Below are 22,652 nucleotides of genomic sequence, written 5' to 3'. Positions count from 1 at the left end.
GAGTCTCCCGCGATGACATGGGGGATAACAGGAACAGGTTACTGGGGTGGATGCCTTCGTTCTGATTCGATGGTGCAGCGCCTCCATCTTTAGTAAGCCCCAGGAATGCGGGGTGGAATCCTTACCAGATAGTGTTCCCACACAGGGATGAGAGATTCCAGTCTCACACAAGTCTTCCTTTTTAAATAGCAGCAGTCTTTATTCACAGCAGGGCAGCAGCAGCAGCCGACAGTACAGTTCATGCACCATCCACCATCCACCAACTGTTCTCCTTTGTGATGGTCCCTCCCTGCCAGCACTCTGGATCAAGGGCATCCTGAGTGGGGCTAACTCTTCCCTCACCCCCTAAGCAGGGTGAGAGGTACTGGTCCACCTCACTAAACTAAGGTTGGATCAGCTCTACTCATGAGCTGATCACTTTTCTCCTCCAACTCTAACTCACTAACACACTACTCACACACTCTACCACAGAGCAACAACTAAATAGGAAGTGACACTGATCTATGTAACCTCCAGTAGGCACCTCCCCTGCGTCTCTTGATTGGACACAGGGTCACATGACCAACCTTCACTTACACAGCCCCGTGTCATAAGCAGGGAAAACCCATATCAACTCCTGGCAATCTGCCCTTAGCAGAGTTTACACACAGGAGGAGGATAGAACTATAGCCCCATTTCTTACCAGGGCTACATATAATATATATATATATATATGGGAAAAAAGAGGAGAGAGCACACGCCCATAGCGTAAAATTGTAGATTTAATGAGGGGAAGGGAAGGAGGGGGGGTAAAAAACGCACTTACAAAAGTACAATAAAATCAAGCATATGTGATAATAATCACCACCATCCGGTTAAGACTGCAAGCTCTTGGGCAATCCCAGGCTCCGTTGGTAAAGGATCGACGTCCCTGCAGATTTCCAGGGCTGGTGTGCTGTTTGAAAGTCCAAGAAAGTAGTTCCGTATGGTGTCGGTCTCTGTAGCACTTGCGCATGGATAGGTCCGCTCCAGCGCTTGGTATTGACTTCAATGTCAGTGCGTCTGACGTAATGACGCTCCCTGACGCGTTTCGTCAGTCACGCCCAACTTTTTCAAAGGGATGTCTTGAGAGGGGGAGGTCCGGTATTATATATACAACCTAATGATTTTAAGTATTTGGAACGCCCCCACTCAGCTGAAAAGTGCTTTGTGCTAATACACATAATTAACCTTTATATATAGTACATATAATTATATATAGTAAACCTAAAAGAATTGGAGGAGATCGTTTGTGAGAGAATATGTAAGAATCATATCCATAATACTAGACATGAAAATATATTATTATACATCCACATGGAGTTATATAACTTCTTGCATCCATGTGGATGTATAATAATATATTTCATGTATATATATATATATATATATATATATATATATATATATATATATCCACATATATGGGCCCTGGAAATCTGCGGGGACGTCGATCCTTTACCAACGGAGCCTGGGATTGCCCCAAGAGCTTACAGTCTTAACCGGATGGTGGTGATTATTATCACATATGCTTGATTTTATTGTACTTTTGTAAGTGCGTTTTTTTCCCCCCCTTCCCCTCATTAAATCTACAATTTTACGCTATGGGCGTGCGCTCTCTCTTTTTTTCCTTTTAGATACCTTGTGGACGCGGTTTGTCCACATTGAGAGCTGCCGGAGACCCTGCATACCAGCACCCATATATTTTTACTGGAACCATTTGAGGACTGGTTTTCCTTTTTTTTTTTTTGCTTTTTTCTTTATATGTTGTTTTATATTTGGTATGGGCCCACTATATGATCTTTAGGGTTATGTATAAAATTGCTCATGTTATCCAGGGATACACCCACAATAGTTCACATTTGATTTAGATTTATTTGAGCAATTACATCCACACTGGTTCACTTCAATCAGAGGCGCAGCTTTTTTCTTTTTCTGTTTGTCATATATATATATATATATATTTCTTTGTGTTAGTTTTTCCCCTTAATCTTAATGCACAGATAATTAAAAAGCTTTTTGCCTTTGTTTTGCGTGGAGGCTTTGATAAATGATAAATTACTCGTTCACCACATAACAGCCCAAATCACAGAATGAGCTTAATACTGTCATGGCTTCAAATAATTACAGTATGGATGATGGCTCAAATAAAAACTTTTTTCACTGGCATCACACCAGTAGCTATCAGAATTTCCTCTGGTTATATAAAGTTTATTTTTAAAACCTCAAATTCCACGAATAGCAAAGCCTCTGTAATATGAATTTTATCTTGTTCAATTGTAACATGTTGTTATTAATGTTTCCCTCAAAAGTGAAAGGGATTGCTGCCTCTTTCTTAGGGAAATTCTTTTATCTCAGTGGAGCCACCAATGAACCATCCCCAAATCTAAACCTAAGTCCAAACTGGATCTCTTATTCAGTATACACAAAATATTGAACACTCATATTAGACATTTCTGGTAAGAAGACAGATTTTGCTAGTTGAGTTAGTATTATTTTGGGAGTACCTCTTACTGATCAAGTATCTCTAACTGATTATTTGCTTTGAAAAACGAGGGCTAAAACTATGGGAACTAGAGTACTGTATATTAAATGGGAATAAAGAGTCTGTATAGAGAAACTCTTTTTCCAAAGCTTTAAGCTTTATTTATGCCTTTCGTTTTCATTAGGAGCCTTTCAAGGTGGGATGGCCAGGCAAATTATTAGACATAGGGAAAAGCAGAAGTATTACATCAAGTATTTGCCTTTGTATTCAACAGGGAGAAATTAATTGCAAAAATAGTGCTACAGGAGGAAGCCACAACCTCTATATTAATGAACAATTGGTTAACTGAGAAATAAGTGCATGGGCAGATTGATCAAAGTAAATAAAGCACCTGGCCCCAATGACATACATTCCAGGGTTCTTAAGGAGCTGAGTTCAGTAAATAACGCACCTGGCCCCAATGACATACATTCAAGGGTTCTTAAGGAGATAAGTTCGGTAATAGCCAGATCATTATATTTAATATTCAAGGAATTCATTTACACAGGCTCAGTACGACAAGATTTACGTAAAGCAGACGTGGTGTCTATATTTTCAAAAAGGAGTGCTTGTAGACAGCAGGCTTAGCAATAGTGCCCAATGTCATTCATCTTGCATTAAACCGGGATTGGATGGAAGGGAAGTAAGCATTATTATGCCACTGTATAAAGGATTAGTAAAAATACAGCTTTAATACGGAGTACAATTTTTGTAAAAAAAGACATAATGCAACTAGAAAAAGTGCAGAGACGAGCCACCTAATTAAAACAGGGGTTGGAAAATATGACTTCTGAGAACAGGCTAGCTAAATGAAATGTGTTTACATTAGAAAAGCGATATCTAAGAGGGGATATGCTAACAATATACAATATATTCAAGGTCAATACAAGGAGTTTTCAAAAGAACTGTTCATTGCAAAGGCAGTACAAATGACACAGGGCCATCCCTTATGTTTGGAGGACAGGATATTTCACCAGCAACAAAAAAAAGTGTTATTTATAGTAAAGGCAGTTAAAATGGGAAATTCATTATCCATGGAGACGGTGATGATAGAAACAATAGATATCTTCAAAAGAAGGCTGGACATCTTTTTAGAAAGGAAAAGTATACGGGATATAACAAATAAGTAAACATGCTAAGGATGTTGATTCATGGAGAAATCTGATATATTCCAATAGTGGAGTCAGGAAATAATTTTATGAGATCACTGGATAATGTTTCTCTGAGTTTTTTTTTCTTTGCCTTCCCCTGGATCAATATAATGAAAATACAAATATAGGATAAAGTATCTGTCGTCTAAATTTAACATAGGTTGAACTTGATGGATATACAGTTAGGTCCGGAAAAAATTGGACACTGATACAAGTTTTGTTATTTCGGCTGTGTACAAAATAAATTCAAGTTACAGTTAAATAATGAATATGGGCTTAAAGTGCAGTCTATCAGCTTTAATTTGAGGGTATTCACATCCAAATTGGAGCAAGGGTTTAGGAATTACATCACTTTAATATGTAGCGCCCACTTTTTCAAGGGACCAAAAGTAATTGGACAATTGACTCAAAAGCTGTTTCATGGACAGGTGTGGGCTATTCCTGCATTATTTCATCATCAATTAAGCAGGTAAGGTCTGGAGTTGATTCCAGGTGTGGCATTTGCATTTGGAAGCTGTTGCTGTGAACCCACAACATGCGGTCAAAGGAGCTCTCAATGCAAGTGAAACAGGGCACCCATAGGCTGCAAAAAAAGAAAATCCATCAGAGAGATAGCAGGAACATTAAGAGTGGCCAAATCAACAGTTTGGTACATTCTGAGAAAAAAAGAACGCACTGGTGAGCTCTGCAACACAAAAAGGCCTGGACGTGCACGGAAGACAACAGTGGTGGATGATCGTAGGATCCTTTCCATGGTAAAGAAGAACCCCTTCACAACATCCAGCCAAGTGAAGAACACTCTCCAGGAGGTAGGCATATCATTATCCAAGTCTACCATAAAGAGAAGACATCACGAGAGCAAAATCAGAGGGTTCACCACAAGGTGCAAACCATTCATAACCCTCAAAAATAGAAAGGTCAGATTACACTTTGCTAAACAAGAACTAAAAAAGCCAGCCCAGTTCTGGAACAGCATTCTTTGGACAGATGAAACTAAGATCAACCTGAACCAGAATGATGGGAAGACAAAAGTATGGAGAAGGCTTGGAACGGCTCATGATCCGAAGCATACCACATCATCTGTAAAACATGGTGGAGGCAGTGTGATGGCGTGGATATGCATGGCTTACAATGGCACTGGGTCACTAGTGTTTATTGATGATGTGACAGAAGACAGAAGGAGCCGGGTGAATTCTGATGTGTATAGGGATATATTGTCTGCTCAGATTCAGCCAAATTCAGCAAAGTTGATTGGGCTGCGCTTCACTTTACAGATGGACAATGACCCAAAACATACTGTGAAACCAACCCAGGAGTTTTTTAAGGCAAAGAAGTGGAATATTCTGCAATGGCCAAGTCAATCACCTGATCTCAACCCCATCGAGCATGCATTTCACTTGCTGAAGACAAAACTTAAGGCAGAAAGACCCACAAACAAACAACAATTGAAGACAGGTGCAGTAAAGGCCTGGCAAAGCATCACAAAGAAGGAAACCCAGCGTTTGGTGATGTCCATGTGTTCCAGACTTCAAGTAGTCATTGCCTGCAAAGGATTCTCAACAAAGTATTAAAAATGAACATTTTATTTATGATTGTGTTAATTTGTCCAATTACATTTGAGCCCCTGAAATAAGGGGACTGTGTATGAAAATGGTTGCAATTCCTAAACGTTTCATACGATATATTTGTTCATCCCCTTGAATTGAAGCTAAAAGTCTGCACTTCTATTGCATCTCGGTTGTTTAATGTAAAATCCATTGTGGTGGCGTACAGAGCCCAAATTATGAAAATTGTGTCAGTGTCCAATTATTTCCGGACCTAACTGTATATCTTTTTTCATCCTCAGCAACTATGTAACTGTAATCTCATCTAGTAAAAAATGTAAATAATGCTACTTTGGGATTGAAAAAATGCAAGCTGAAACGTTATATATCGTAACTATATACTTTATATCTTTACTATAGTGGGTCAACCTTTCGAGATGTGTGAATTTTTCACACTTGCAAAATTGATGAGTGTTGGAATTTCACTACTCACTAGGCATTACAAATCTCTCTTTGGAACATAAAGAGAAGTTGAGAACTTGACAGAAGTTTAAGCTTTTGCAAAAACTTTTCAAAAAAGTACAATGATCATAAACATGTCCTGAAAATGTTAATTAACCAAATGTTGAAATTTGGACATCTCTATTAAAAATTGAGATGCAGTCTACGAATACAAGTATAAAGTGATATTAGGCGCAAAAACAACTTAACAGGTGATTAATACTATTAATAAAATGAAGTGATTTACTTCATGTGTATATCAAAAATATGTGAATGAAAAATTATAAAATGTGAAATACACGATATAAATAAATTTGAACCCCTTGCTCAAAACCCTCTGGTGGGATTCATATTCACTTGTCCCCAAGTCGTATAATTAGATTCTCAAAATCCAGTGTGGGGAACAAAGAACACATAGAAAATCTAAGTGTAGAGGTGATAAATCAATTGGTGATATCAGTCAAAATCTTGGCTCTTATTGAAGGCCTACTTACAAACTGTGTAAAGGGTAGCGATCTCTCCCAAGTAGGTATGGTCAGAGGCAGTGTATAATTAGATTTTCAAAATCCAGTGTGGGGAACAAAGAACACATAGAAAATCTAAGTGTAGAGGTGATAAATCAATTGGTGATATCAGTCAAAATCTTGGCTCTTATAGAAGGCCTACTTACAAACTGTAAGACAATCAAAGGCAGTGTGTAAAGGGTAGCGATCTCTCCCAAGTAGGTATGGTCAGAGGCAGTGTTTATTCTGTGGTAAACTTCTCCAAAAACATGTCTGGTTCACAGAGTCCACAGTACTCAGAGGAAACAACCCCAATGTAGAATAGAGAGAAAGAACTACATAGCACAGATCAACTAAATAAGGTTTTGTTTATCATTAAAATATAAATTGTGAACTTACAATACAATGGATTAAAATATGCTCATAGCACCACAATGGTGTAACAGAGAAGTCACACACCACCAGCTCACCGTCCTGCCCCCCGCAGATTTCTGATACCTCTGAGGCTTTTCCCAGCTCTCAGTATGCAGTACTCAGTTGTCTCAGCTCAGCTGCATCCTTGCGAATCTCAGCATCTGACATCATTGCCGGTTCAGCCCTGGCGGTGTCTGAGCAGCTTGCGGCTTGTCTCCTGTCGGCTCCAACACAGTAAGGAACTCCCACTCAACGCATTTCGCCTGATGAAGCCGAATCCCCCATGTGGCAAAACGCGTTGAGTGGGAGCCAAGTTTGCCCCAGAGCACACACTGCCTCTGACCTTACCTACTTGGCAGTCTACGAATAAACAATTATCAATTTGGATTAGAACGTGCTACAAACCACAATTGTATCATTTTAACAAATGAACAATTGTTATGTACTGTATATCTTTACTAAGCAGATTTACTTGACAGAATGGGAGAAGTACAGTACATCAGGAGATATTTTGTTTGGCATTTTTTAAGCAAGTCTTCAGCAATTTGAACATGTACAATAATTAAAAATGTAACGCTAATTATATTAAAAGGTACCGTCATAACTAACATGTTTTATGTGGCTAATAGCCCATATAAATTAAATTTCAAATTTATTCTCAGCAGTGATGATACCTTACTGCAAGAAACAATTCATAAAACAATTTAGCATGTAATATGTAAGGCAGTATCAGTTTATGTGAATATATTCACCTGCAGCTTTATGCCATATTTATCCCACTTAACTTTCAGTATTATGATTCATCAACTGCAAGTGAAATAATAATTAAATCTGACATTTGTATTGAAGGTTTATTCAGCTTGTCAATGTAAGCTACGTTACATAGTTTCTGCTTCCTTTAGTGCTGAGAATGCTAAGAGGCCAGTAAAATCCACACTAGAGGTTAATTTACCTTCTAAAATCTGTAGTTCTTTTTCTTTTAATGTACATGATTAAATGTTGCGGTGTATTGAAAAACTACTGGACATTGTATGTGACCTTTGTGGAATCAGCTGGTATAACTTTGTTATCAGCCTAAAGAACTTAAATCATACAGTAGAAAAGGAGTACATGTAAGGTAGGTACATTAGTCATTAAAGTAGAAAATGAACCTCCAAAAAGTTTTCTCTGACTGCATACAGTAATCCACATTAGTGATTATGCTGAAATTAATTTATTTGCTATATTTTGTATTAGATAAAAAGCAGTCAGTACCAATGACAATAACTAGTTATATATAAATAAGATTTAGTGCAATGTGCAGATATTAGTGTACTCACTGGCATTTTGCTGCAGATAATACATTATGCGTTAGCGGGAGAAGCATGCCCTTGCCTTGAATCAGCCACACGCAAGAAGTGAGTGAGACTAATAGAAAAGACGTTGTGCAATTCATTATATTTGCTATACAAAAAATATTTTACTATCACACATAAGAATTAATAGTCCCTTAAGCTACATGATAAAAAATATATATTTTTGCCTTGGTGATGTGGAAAATGATGAAATATATTTTTGAATTATAACATTGAGTGACTCTTGGGTTGTTATTAGGAGCAAACTGGGACAGAACTGCACATGAACTGAAGGAGTGTCTCTGAGTTAATGCACGAACTCGGAAAACATTGGCACTCATTCTAATAAGTGTCCACTTCATGGGACCTACAGTAGGACAAGTCACTTTATCTCCATGTTCCTCCGACATCAAACCGACTGTAATCTTGTTAGGGCAGGAACTGTGCCTCTAACATTTTATTGTAGCACTGCATATCATATATTGTTGTTTTTATATTGTGAAGCGTTTTGAGTCCAATTGGGAGAAAAACTCTATATAAAATATAGTTTTTATATTTATTAAAGAAAAAATTCCATTGATATGAATGGGTATGTTTTTCCTTGATAAAGTCAATAGACTTTGTCAGTGACCCCCATTGACTCATCAGTTATTGATCCAAATCGAGCTTATTTTACTTTGTAGAATTAAGAAACACACACTTGCCTAGACAAGTGTAAAGAGACCTCTATAATACCAACACTCACTGAGGTAATGTAGTATGTATGGAATTTAAAAAATAACCTTTATTGGTTTATTCTAATTGATAAAAGATGGTTGAACACAAAACACAGATGAACAACACTTATAACAACTTGTCAAAATAACCAATAAAATAAATATTAAACAATACACCACCAAAGCAAACCTTGGTTGTTGGTGAATCAAAGAGACTATTGGCCTGTAGATATCTGACACTTTTACCAAAATTAGGTGATAATGGGGAGGCGGATCAGATATATGGGTGTATATGTATTATTCAATTTGGTGTGTAATAATTGTGAGACCACACAACATATGCACCTTGCTATATAACCACATTATGTACAAGATATCATGCTAAGATATATATTGGGCGATGTAACAAACCCAAACTGATTGATAGCAATAAATCTCAGTGCAGATACACTAATATATAAAGTGTTATTGGTACAGCATATGACAAGAAAATGACTCCAATCTTGCCAAATTGATTATATTCTTGGTGCACTCAAGAAAAAACTGACGTATGGGTCATAACTCAGGCCAATAAAATAGTCCCTGTTAGAGGGGTGATAGCAACGCAATAAAAATACCTGAATTGATATCAGGGTAGGCTACAATGTAGCTGGGTGTACTGAATTGGTGATTGATAGGCTCAGACTTATACGGAAAATACACTTGACTTAGTTTTTAATAAGTTAAAACAGTGTCATAATGGTCCAATGTATTTTACTGTAGAGCAGGCCTGCACAACTCGTAAAGTGAGAAGGGCCTAACTGCTCCAAGGAAAAAAAAATTGGGCCGCACGTGTAAAATCATCATCACCATCATCATCTCTCCTCCAGCACCTCATCATCATCACCATCATCCTCATATCTCCCCAGAACTCCTCACTATCAACCTTTGCGATACTCCCCATCTATCTCTCATACCCCCATCTCTCCCCCTCACCCACACACATAATACTCCCCCTCCACATCAAACACACAATACCCCCCTGCATACCACACACATCCCACCCCCCCCTGCACCTCACATCCCTCTTCTCCCTTACAACTCACATCCCTCTCCCCCCTTGCACCTCACATCACTCTCCCCCTTGCACCTTAAATCACCCCCCATGCACCTCAAATCACCCCCATGCACCTCAAATCACCCCCCTTGCACCTCAAATCACCCCCCATGCACCTCAAATCACCCCCCCTTGCACCTGCACTGACCCCCCCCTGCACCTCCAATCACCCCCCTGCACCTCCCATCACCCATCACCCTCCCCCCTGCACCTCACATCACCCATTACCCTCTCCCCCCCTGCACCTCACATCACCCTCTCCCCCCTGCACCTCACATCATCCATTACCCTCTCCCCCCCTGCACCTCACATCACCCACAGGGCCGCCAACAGAAATCATGGGCCCGGGGACAAATTAAAGGAGCAGGCCCCCCCCGAACCCATAGCGCACCCCTCCCCGAACCTACCGTAGCGTACCTACCACGAAAAAATATATTTTAGCGCGCAACTTTTACTTAACTGTTTTCTTATTGTGATACAGAAAAAAACATTACAATGCAACATGTTTATTTTTTATATTTCAACAAAAGACATGTGACTGCCTGTCTGGGTGGGTGAGTGGATGAGTGGGTGGGTGGGTGAATGACAGTGACTGGGTGGGTGAATGACAGTTGGGTGAATGATGGTGGGTGGGTGAATGGCTGTGGGTGGGTGGGAGACAGTGACTGGGTGGGTGGGTGGGAGACAGTGACTTAGACAGTGACCGACAGTGACTGGGTGGGAGACAGTGACTGGGTGGGTGAGTGACTAGACACTGACTGGGTGAGTGGTGGGTGGGAGACAGTGACTTCGACAGTGACTGGGTGACAGTGACTGGGTGACAGTGACTGGGTGGGAGAGAGTGACTGGGTGGGTGACTGTGACTGGGTGGATGGGTGACAGTTACTGGGTTACAGTGACTGGGTGACAGTGACTGGGAGACAGTGACTGGGTGGGAGAGAGTGACTGGGTGGGAGAGAGTGACTGGGTGGGAGAGTGTGACTTGGTGGGAGAGAGTGACTGGGTGGGAGAGAGTGACTGGGTGACAGGGTGACAGTGACTGGGTGACAGTGACTGGGTGCTTTACAGTGAGTGGGTGACAGTGAGTGGGTGACAGTGACTGGGTGGGAGAGAGTGACTGGGTGGGTGACTGTGACTGGGTGGGAGACAGTGACTGGGAGACAGTGACTGGGTGACAGTGACTGGGTGACAGTGACTGGGTGGGAGAGAGTGACTGGGTGGGAGAGTGTGAATTGGTGGGAGAGAGTGACTGGGTGGGAGAGAGTGACTGGGTTACAGTGACTGGGTGGGTGACAGTGACTGTGTGGGAGAGAGTGACAGGGTTACAGGGTGACAGTGACTGGGTGACTGGGTGGGCGGGTGACAGTGACTGGGTGCTTGACAGTGACTGGGTGCTTGACAGTGAGTGCGTGACAGTGACTGGATGGGTGACAGTGACTTACCTTGACCGGGTGGGTGCAGCTTGCTGCCGGACGCTTTCCCTTCCTGCCCCCGATATCCCTGCGGCAGCTGCCCGGGATGGGAGGTGGGTTTGGGGGCGCGGGGGGTGAGCTCATGGGGGGGGGGGTGGGAGGTGAGCTCATGGGGGGGGGCACAGGAGGTGAGCTCGGGGGGGATGCGGGAAGCTGTGGGAAGGCCGCAGGAGGAGCTGGCTATACTTCCCCCTCCGTCCCACGTTGGGACCAGGGGGGAGAGCGGGCCCACAGGAGGAGATGGCTAATACTTCCCCCTCCGTCCCACGTTGGGAGCAGGGGGGGAGCGGCCGCAGAGGAGCTGGCTGTTACTTCCCCCTCCGTCCCAAGTTGGGAGCAGGGGTTGCGGGGGGGAGCGGGTCCGCAGGAGGAGCTGGCTGTTACTTCCCCCTCCATCCCACGTTGGGAGCGGGGGGAGCAGGGGGAGCGGGCCCTGCGCATGCGCGCCAGGACCGCGGGGAATCGCCGCCATTTTTTAAAAGTTTTTTTTCATTTATTTAATTAACTGGCGCCCGGCCGGAGTCATCGCAGGCCGCACAGAGAGGCAGTGATCATGAATACACCACGCTGAGTAGGGGTATAGAAATGCCATGTATAGCTCTATTAATGCATTTTTTAGCTAGGACATTATATGATATATGTCCATAGCTACCTGTCTGGCTAACAACACTGTATACCATTCACCTACTCAGCTAACTAAACTTTGAGGTGTTCATGTACACATGCCACTGAGTAAGGGTATAGCACACTAACAAGCGAGTGTTGTCAGCCATACTTGGATGGGACTCATACCTCTCCCATCCTCGTTCCTTTCCTCCCCTCAACGCATGTAAATTAATTTAGGATCAGTATTTATTTCAGGATGTTTTACTATCACATCTAACTGACCTCTATAGCAGTTGAAATAATCCCAGATTAATGGAGCTACAGTCTTTAACAAATAATATAGGTGAAGACGGTATGGTCAACTAAAGTACTTGGTCTCACTATTATTGTGAAGACCATATAATGCTCTAATATGATATTGGTGTTTGATTATATTATTTGTCACGGCTAGTTAGGCTCCACATATATCTCTACAGTATAATACATTGGACCATTATGACATTGTTTTTACTTATTATGAACTAAGTCAAGTGTATTTTGCATATAAGTCTGAGCCTATCAATCACCAATTCAGTACACCCAGCTACATTGTAGCCTACCCTGATATCAATTCAGTTATTTTTATTGCGTTGCTATCACCCCTCTAACAGGGACTATTTTATTGGCCTGAGTTATGACCCATACATCAGTTTTTTCTTGAGTGCACCAAGAATACAATCAATTTGGCAAGATTGGAGTCATTTTCTTGTCATATGCTGTACCAATAACACTTTATATATTAGTGTATCTGCACTGAGATTTATTGCTATCAATCAGTTTGGGTTTGATACATCGCCCAACATATATCTTAGCATGATATCTTGTACATAATGTGGTTACATAGCAAGGTGCATACAGTGGCGACACACTTTATTCTCATGCGGCTAGAGCCGCAAGCCGCGAGGTTTCCCGGCTTTGTTATTGAATTCCCTCGGCGTGCCACGCGTCACCGATGCGCGGTCATGCTTCATCGGGAGCGTGCGCGCACGGCGTGCGTGCCCAGGGCTCCCCAAAGGGATGTGGGGGATGGCGGTGGGGGGCTCTGGGGGACCCGGTGGACCCGGAGAGGGGAGGGGGGTGCCTTGATCGGAGGACCGATCCTCCGAGGCTCCGGCGCACGCACGGGACACCTCGGCGCGCGCCCGGTATCTGTCGAGGCCGAGACCGGGCAAATGTTAGAATAAACTCGGCCGCGACAGTATGTTATGTGGTCTCACAACTATTATACACCACACTAAATAATACATATACACCCATATATATGATCCGCCTTCCCCATTATCACCTAATTTTGGTAAAAGTGTCAGATATCTACAGGCCAATATATGTGTTGTTCGTCTGTGTTTTGTGTTCAACCATCTTTTATCAATTAGAATAAACCAATACAGGCATACCCCGGTTTAAGGACACTCACTTTAAGTACACTCGCGAGTAAGTACATCTCGCTCAATAGGCAAACGGCAGCTCACGCATGCGCCTGTCAGCACGTCCTGAACAGCAATACTGTCTCCCTACCTGTACCGAAGCTGTGAGCAAGCGGGGAGACTATAGAGCCTGTTACACATGCGTTATTTACATCGGTTATGCACGTATATGACGATTGCAGTATAGTACATGCATCGATAAGTGGGGAAAGGGTAGTGCTTCACTTTAAGTACATTTTCACTTTACATACATGCTCCGGTCCCATTGCATACGTTAATGCGGGGTATGCCTGTAAAGGTTACGTTTTAAATGTCATACATACTACATTACTCTAGTGAGTGCTGGTATTATAGGGGTCACTTTACACTTGTCTAGGCAAGTGTGTGTTTGTTCATATACCCTCTTCACCCTGGCACCACTCCACAGACTGTACCAAGAGCCTTCTTCTCTCTCCCTTCCCCTCTTTGTGCTCCCTCTTCCCTCTCAGATTTTTACTTTGTAGAATTGTAAGGTTTAGTCTCATCATCATAGCTAGCACCATATCAGGGTCATATATGAAAGTCTCCAAGCTGCAAAATGGTAGCAAAAAATTGCACCCAATTTATCCTACAATAATGTCCCATAGGATACAATGGAATTCTACAGTATTTAGAAAGATTTAGGTTTATTTAGAAAAGTCTCTTGGATGCAAAACTAAGGCAAAAGTTGTGTAATAAAACAGAACCAAATTGAAAAGGAATCTTTTTTAAAAAGTAATTGGAGTTTTGCAGCCAAAATTCTTTAGTAAATGGATACCTTAACCCCATCTGTAATCATCAGACCTTCGAGTGTAGGTTACTAAACTCAACTGACTGCAAAGTTTGAGAAAATCCAGTTCAAACTTATTGCATCAGCTTAATGAAAGAAATTGAATCCTATAGAAACAAGGAGGCAGAAGTGAACATGTTCATAATGTTACATCTAATGAAGTGTTGCTTACTGGTTTTAATTCATGTGAATTTGCTTTACAGATGTGCCTTCAAGTCCCTATGACTTGCGAGTTATAGAGCTGTCACAGACATATGCAAAAGTCTATTTCAAAAAACCAGACTCACACGGAGGTGTGCCGATTCATCATTATCAAATGGATTTCAAAGAAGGATCTTCAGAAACTTGGAAAGTAGTCCGCTCCAATGGAATTCAAAGTGAGTAAAAATATTTGGAGCAGATGATAAAAATAAGAATGCCTTAGAAAATAGTTTAAGATTTCTAAATATATATTTTCCTTTGATTTATGTAAATTGCCACATTTTACCATATAGATTTCTACATTATAGATCTTTCTATTTTTTTGTAGTATGATTGCATTTAAGATCTTGAAATTCTAACTCTTTAATTTACTTTGTTCTAAGTATAAAGTTGAAGGCTTGTACAATATATGCAAACAAGGACCATGCCCTAATAACTAAAGAACTCATAAGTACAAGAACATAAGTGTACAGTAGCTTTGCAGAACTGTTTAGGTGTAGATATTTACATAAATATGCTTCTACTTCATGAACCATGTAAAACATTTCAAAGATGCTCCACAAAGCAGAAAATCCAGTTTACTTAAATACTTTACTATCTTTGTTTTCTTTTTGTAAAAAATCATGTTTATGGAGCAGAAAATATTTGTCTTTGGAATAATGTATTTTTTAAACATTTGAGCTAGAAAGCCTTACTTTGCATTCTGTTATGAGAATATGTTAGGCTTTGGAAGAATAGAGTGAAATAATATTCAATATTTGTTTTTAAAAGTATCTTTAATGGGATTTGGTAATCATACGCAGTGATAATTTATTGTATAAAACTATACCTAACTATACCCAACTGACCTTTAATTGTAAAAGGACTCTGTAGAATGAAATACTGTATACTCATGAATAAATACACAATAAACATTTCTACATGTATAATACTCCTCATGAGAACATCCTAACTTTTTGTAAAATAAAGTGATTAGTAAATGTTTATTGCAAACATCTTCACTTTTGAGAATATTCTATGCCAAACATTTTGGATGTTAATGTCTAATTGACTATAACCACAAGTACAGACATGACCAGTGATATTGGCCACTTTAACGTGATGTTTTGCAACATACTGTACTGTATCTGTGAAGAACACCAACATTTCCTAGGATTTAATGATGTCATGAATGACATACTGTACATCATTATTTAATAATCTATTCGGGCAGTTAAATGTTTCTTTGAATTCTCCTGCTTCATGGGTATTTGTAATGGGGGGCATACTACAGTATCAATGTCTTCTGGCTGCAAAAGTGAGATAAAAAAAAACCTTCCCAAATTTAGCAAGGAAAATTATTCCTATTTAAACTAGTGGATTTGTTTTCCCGTGATCCATCTGGTGCAGTAATTTTGCCCCAGATTTGCAGTGTGCATAAAGTGTCTTAATCTTTTTATTTTACAATAGTCCACAATTTTTTTGTGTACATATGGTAAACTACCATATACTATTAAATAAATTCTATAGACACAGATTGCTACTTTGCACTAGAATAGTTAAACATCACTACACTGTTATCTACTGTATCTTTCTTTTACAAAGTACATCTTATTTATTACATATTTTTGTTTTGTCTTCACAGCTGGATATATTTGTCAAACGTTTAGTTATCAGGAAAGGCAAACATCTCAAATATAAAGGGAAATAACAGATATTAGTTATGTATCAACGTTCCCTATTTGCAAAACATCGTCTTTTTTTAAAAGAAAAGAAAAAACTGAATTGCATTCTATTGGAGATTTTATACAGTAAATGTGGTTCAATGTTTTTGCAGTTACTTTTGATCCCACTTTTGCAGCTACTGTAGGAGACCTTAAAGCCTACCCCCAAAGAAAAGTACAAATGTATGCATTCCTGTGTATGAGTATCAATTACATTTTACTTGACTACATCAATCATTCCATATCTATGCTGTCCCTAGATTGGTTTCATTTCAGGGCTCTTCAAGTTGTGGTCCGTGGACCAATTCTGGCCCTAAAGGCTTTTGTAAATAGCTCTCAAACCATCTGCTCCTGCTAATTCTTAGACTGTTGCTTAAGCCACTAAATAAAATATATGTATTTGATTTTAAACATTTTCACTGCTTACAAAACATACTTCTATACAATGATTATATCTGTATTCTGGTGTTTATAAATCTATATCTTCTAAAATTACATTAATCTCTGATACAATGAAGTAATAGAAGATAAAGAATATTTAAGGTCATATTCTCTAGGCCATTAGCACATTAGACTAATGACAACTTACTGTAAACCATCCGTTAGTTAACCACTTTCACCAAAGGAAATAACGTTGTGCTTATCGTGCTTCACTTCTGTAAAAAAGATTGGTGTTATGTTTGTACTTCTATTATGTAAAATAGGATGCAAATGGGAAATTAGGACCTACAGTTAATCATATCTTTCATTAGTCACTAAGCATCACAATGGTTAAAGGTGAGAAATAATGCAGCATTGTGCTGCAATACCTGCTATAAGAGTTTAGTAAATCTAGGCCATGAAGAGAACCAATGTTTTAATAAGAGGAAGCCTTTGTGCAGATTGTGGACCCTATATTTATGCATTTCTAGTTACCCTTATCCTAATAATGCATGGATTATATACACAAAAGTTGTGCACTTAAAATTGGATTTTTTCTCTTATCAAATACACCACAGGTTTAAAAAATAAAACATAACTCTGGCGTAATATTATACAGAACTCTTTTTAGAAATAGATATATGATTTCATATTTCTAGAGTCATTTTGCGTAACTTATTTATGCAATTTGAATAGTTTAAAATTAGTTTAAACCTTGTTTCTTTTGCTGGTTATACTCATCTGATAAAAGCTGGCTTTCAAAAAACAGGAGAACTAGCACGCTACAGTAGGATTATATAAAAAACTAAAGTTGAGGTGTGTAAAACTATCCTTAATGCAGTCACAATTTTGTTTCTGTTTTTATTTCCATCCAAATTTGAATTAACCGCCAGACAATAAGCAAAACATGGCGTGTGTGCTCTATTTATATTCTCAACATAACCTCTATGACCTTGGACAAAAGATTTGCACAAAATATAAGTGTCATATTTTCTTACTTTGAAGAATTGCTCCTAGGGAAATATAGTGGCAGTCTCCAAGGGGCCTAATTCAATAAACTGTTTAGCAGTTCAGCATATGCTAGCCCAGGGGTGTGCAATTTTTTTCTTTTTGCCCCCCTGTCTGCTCTCACCTGCTGCTTGCGCCCCCCTCCCCCTTACTTTTCTCCAGCATTGGTGTAATTTGATGTAACAATGTAATATGACATTGCGTTGCCATTTGACCCCACGGTGTCATTTGACTCCGTGTTGTCATGGTGATGCATCGCGAGAAGCCACGGGAGAGAAGGTAAGAGACCTAGGGCTCGATGCAGTAAGCACCAAAAAAGCACTCTCGGCAGGGGTTCATTATCGGCATGATTTTGGCGTGTTGCCTCGCAGTATGCAGGAAGGGCCGAATCCCTGGAGAATCACTGCAAAAGCAACACGCCGAGTAGCCGGTGACGAGACAGTCTGTCTGCCGATAACCTGGCGATAAGCCATCCCCTGCCGAGATGTGTCTGCAGCAGAGAGAGATCCGCCGCTCTCATTGCGCAAACATCGGCAAAATAAAAAATATTTGCAATCAATTTTTATACATAGTGTACATGTGCAGGGGGTCTCCGGAGCTGAACCGCATTGGTTTCAGGTCCGGGGACCCCCTGCTTCCCGAGATACAGGCCCCTTTATGAGGTGCCGGTATCCCTCTGCATTTAAATGTCCCGATCACGTGACTGCAGAATGTAAACAAAGCAGAGGGATACCGGCACCCCACAAAGGGGTCTGTATCTCGGGAAGCAGGGGGTCCGGACCTAAAACCAAAGCGGTTCAGCTCCGGAGACCCTCTGCACATCTACACTATGAGTAAAACACACATATCAATAAAGAATAATTCCTTACCTTTGCGGCTATCTGCTATAGTAATGAAGCAGCATTAATGTATTTTTAATAATAGTGTACAGGAGCAGGTGGTCTCCTGAGCTGAACTGCAATGATTTCTGGCTCAGGGACCCCCTGCTTCCTGAGTTACAGGCCCCGGTATGAGGCATCGGGTGCCAGTGTCGCCGCCATAGCATCCCATACGCGACGTGCCCGCTATAAAGATGGCGGCGACACTGGCACAGATGCCCCATACTGGGGCCTTTAACTCGAGAAGCAGGGGGTCCCTGAGCCAGAAATCAATGAGGTTCAGCTCAGGAGCCCCCCTGCTCCCGCACAATATTATTAAAATACATTAATGCTGCTTCATTACCATAGCGGAGAGACGCTACGGCAATGAAGGGGTTAAGGCATAATAGCATGTTTATTGGGGACAATTGCCCCAATAAACATTGCAATAAACAACATACACCCCCTGTGCCCCCAACAACCCCTATACCCCCATTACATATATTACATTTTTGGGATGAACAGCAATGATACTATAGGCCGGCGGTGGCCCTTGGGTGTTCCCCGTGGGCCTGCAGTACCAATTCTGTGCCCCCCCAAAAAGAATTAAACAACACATAGATACTTTTCAGTAAATACACCCCCCCCAACACATATAGTAAAGTGTATAGTAATTATCTACATATGGATAATAGTGAATTTGCCCATTTAAAATACATAAAGCACAATAAATACAATAAATACATATGGCACTCACCCATGTCCGGCTGGCACGATGAAGGCCATCCTCATCTTCATCACCGTCCATGCCCTCCTCCGATGCTGCAAAACATAAACAAGAATAACAAAAGCCAATGTAATGTCCCCTAACCCCTTAATCACCTTAGCGGTCATTAACCGCTATAGTCATTAAGGGGTTAACCCAACCTCACCCACCACTCGTGAGGCCTATACACCCTCTCCCACTACCCACCCCGTGAGCCCTATCCACCCTCACCCACTACCCTGGCAGGAGGCCTACCCACATGCCCTTGGGGCCAATACCCCCTTTCCCCACCCCCAGTACCCACAAGAAAAACAATACAAAGCCCCACAATAAACATCATTATATTTATTAAATACATAACCCACCCCCTGTGCCCCCCCCATAAATACATGATTTATTATTTTACATACAGGGTTAATACCCCAGGCCCACGGGAGTCCCCGGTGGCCCTGACGGGTGTCCGTAAGCCTCACAGTAGCCAAGCACAAGGTTTGAAACAGGGTTTGGAGGCCCTCGGGTGGTCCCCGCAAGGCGCCGTGGTCCACCAGGTGGTCTCCGCGGGTCACCGTGGGCCACAATGGGGTCTCCACGGGTAGGCTCGCAGGTGTTTGGGGGGGCCCGGGTCAGACCCACAGGTGTCTGACGGGCCTCGGGTGGTCCCCACGGGGCTCTGGGGGCCCTCGGTGGTCCCTATATACACATGATTAACCAATATACAAAGAAATGTTTAAGGGTTAACAAAAACATGCACAAATAAAAATACCACTTCTCCATATCAATACATCACCTTTCATATGAAAATTAAACTATTATATAGCCACAGTAAAACAAAATCCTATTTCCTAATAAAATAATTCTCATCTTCCAATCAATATCATCAAATGCCAATCAAAACATTGAATTTACAATGCATAAAATTGGCTCTAGTACCATGTGACAGGCTTTGGATGACGTCATATCCATTCTCCCCAAAGCTTCTGTCACATGGTCACTAGAGCCAATCAGAGTAGGGATGTAGTTCCCACGCTCTGATTGGCTACTGTACCATGTGAGGACAGCCATCTTTCTTTTCAGGACGTCATCTTAAATGCAAATGAAGCACAGCCATTCTGATTGGCTAGCGTCATTGCCTTTAAATGACATCATCAATTTTTTTTAATTTTCGGCCAAATCACATGGTTTTCACGGTCAAATCAGGCCCGTGGGAACCATATGACAAAATGTGACGTCATAGGCCTATAAAAACCTATGACGTCTCATTTTGAAGGCAGACGCTGAGGAGGATGGACCTCTTGAAGGAAGAAGAGGACAAGGGCTTGGCAGCCGAAGGTAAGAAGATCCCCAGAAGACCCCAGAAGAACAAGAAAGAAGACGGAAGAACACAGATCAAGATCCCGTTGACGCTTTGGATTACAAAAAAAAGTCTTGGTTTATTTTTTTATGGTTTTTTATTTTATGGGTTCCTGTTGCTATGCGTGGATTGGTTTGAGAGCTTGCTGTTCGACGGGAGTTGGTGAATGGGGCAGCTAATTGTAAGAAATTATTTGATTGGAAATGCTTACTGTATTTTGCACTATTTAAAATGTATTTTGCTATGCTGCTATGCTTAAATGTGTGTAATGTAATTTTTAATTAGATAGATGTAATTTTTGGTGTTGTTTGCAGTACTTTAGGTCAGGGTGAGGCTTGCTTTTTTATAGTGGATTTTTTTGGTACTTATATTTTGTCAGATGGTAACTTTTTTGGAGAATGGTTTTGTTTAACGATTAAAATAGTAAATTATGTAATTGATTTGGATGGTATTTTAATTGTTTTGGGATTTGATTAATTAATGGTAATTTATTTCTGTTGCCTTGCTTGGTTTAAATAGTATTCTTGTTTGGATTTATTATATTATATTATATTTTATTGTTAACATTGATTGGCAGAGTGTACATGGTGCACAGATTTTATGCATCATGTATACAATGTCAATTCAATGTTTTGATTGGCATTTGATGATATTAATTGGACGATGAAAATTATTTTATTAGGAAATAGGATTTTGTTTTACTGTGGCTATATAATAGTGTAATTTTCATATGAAAGGTGATGTATTGATATGGAGAAGTGGTATTTTTATTTGTGCATGTTTTTTTTAACCCTTAAACATTTCTTTGTATATTGGTTAATCATGTGTATCTATCTATCTATCTATCTATCTATCTATCTATCTATCTATCTATCTATCTATCTATCTATCTATCTATCTATCTATCTATATATATATATATATATATATATATATATATATATATATATATATATATAGTCAGATAAGGCAGTTGGCACTCCAATAGGTGCTGGTAAGCCACAGGTGCACGTCCCATATAGAGAATGTAGTTATACGTTACCGTTCCAAGGATTGGTAAACAAGAGACAGCACTCAATGTTGAAAATCAAAGTGTATTAGTGAAAGCAAAAATACATCCAGAAACCCAACGTTTCGGTCCTACAGAATGGGACCTTCCTCAGGAAGGTCCCATTCTGTAGGACCGAAACGTTGGGTTTCTGGATGTATTTTTGCTTTCACTAATACACTTTGATTGTCAACATTGAGTGCTGTCTCTTGTTTACCAATCCTTGGAACGGTAACGTATAACTATATATATATATATATATATATATATATATATATATATTTGCATGATGATGCCACTGTACAAATGAATGGGTGAAGGGTGGGTATCGGGCCAGGGCGGCTTAACCCCCTAATTACCTTTGCGGTTATTATCCGATAAAGTGATTAAGGGGTTAATTGATATCAGAATGTTATTGCAATGTATTGGCTATGTATTTTGTTGGTAACGGAGGACACAGGGAAATTTGCTGGCGAAGGGGCTTCATATTGATGAGGTTAGCAGAACTTTATTTATTTTATTATGCTATTAATGTGTTTAATAATGGGCAAATAATCTATTATCCATATCTGGATAATAGTTATTTTGCACATTATTGTACTGTATGTGTTGGGGGGGGATGGGGGATTGATGTATTTAATGTATAGGATAGGTTTATTTTTTTTACATACAGGGCTGTTTCCTTAGGTCTGCGGGACCTCTGGAGACCACCTGAGGTCTCCTCAGACTTCTGACGGGTAAACGGCTGCCGGGTCCACAGGGGATATCTGCGGGGAAGAACCGGTGGCCCCACATTTGCTGTGGGGGCACCGTGGACCCACAAGGACCACCCGAGGGCCCCCAGACCCCCATGGGAACCACCCAAGGCCCCTCAGACACCTGTGGGTCTGACCCGGGGCCCCCCAGACATCCGCGAGCCTACCTGTGGAGACCCCATTGTGGCCCACGGCACCTGGCGGGGACCAACCGTAGGCCTCCAGACCCTGTTTCAAACCTTGTACTGGGCTACGATGAAGTTTATGGACACCTGTCAGGGCCACCGGGGACTCCCGTGGGCCTGGGGTATTAACCCTGTATGTAAAATAATATATGATGTATTTATGGGGGGGCACAGGGGGTGGGTTATGTATTTAATAAATATAATTATG

General features: G+C 40.7%; 1 protein-coding gene across 3 annotated transcripts in view; it reads left to right on the top strand.

The window, feature by feature from the left end:
* NCAM2 (neural cell adhesion molecule 2) overlaps positions 1-22,652 on the top strand; it is a 500,008-nt gene that overhangs the window by 335,988 nt on the left and 141,368 nt on the right. For all 3 annotated transcript variants that reach the window (XM_075593954.1, XM_075593952.1, XM_075593953.1), the window contains one exon: positions 14,354-14,527. In XM_075593954.1, the coding sequence (XP_075450069.1) occupies positions 14,354-14,527 (174 nt within the window). The remainder of the gene's footprint in view (positions 1-14,353; positions 14,528-22,652) is intronic.

The sequence above is a fragment of the Ascaphus truei genome, chromosome 3 (assembly GCF_040206685.1).
Source record: "Ascaphus truei isolate aAscTru1 chromosome 3, aAscTru1.hap1, whole genome shotgun sequence".
NCBI classification, from domain to species: domain Eukaryota; kingdom Metazoa; phylum Chordata; class Amphibia; order Anura; family Ascaphidae; genus Ascaphus; species Ascaphus truei.
This window is presented reverse-complemented; position numbering and strand designations above follow the sequence as displayed.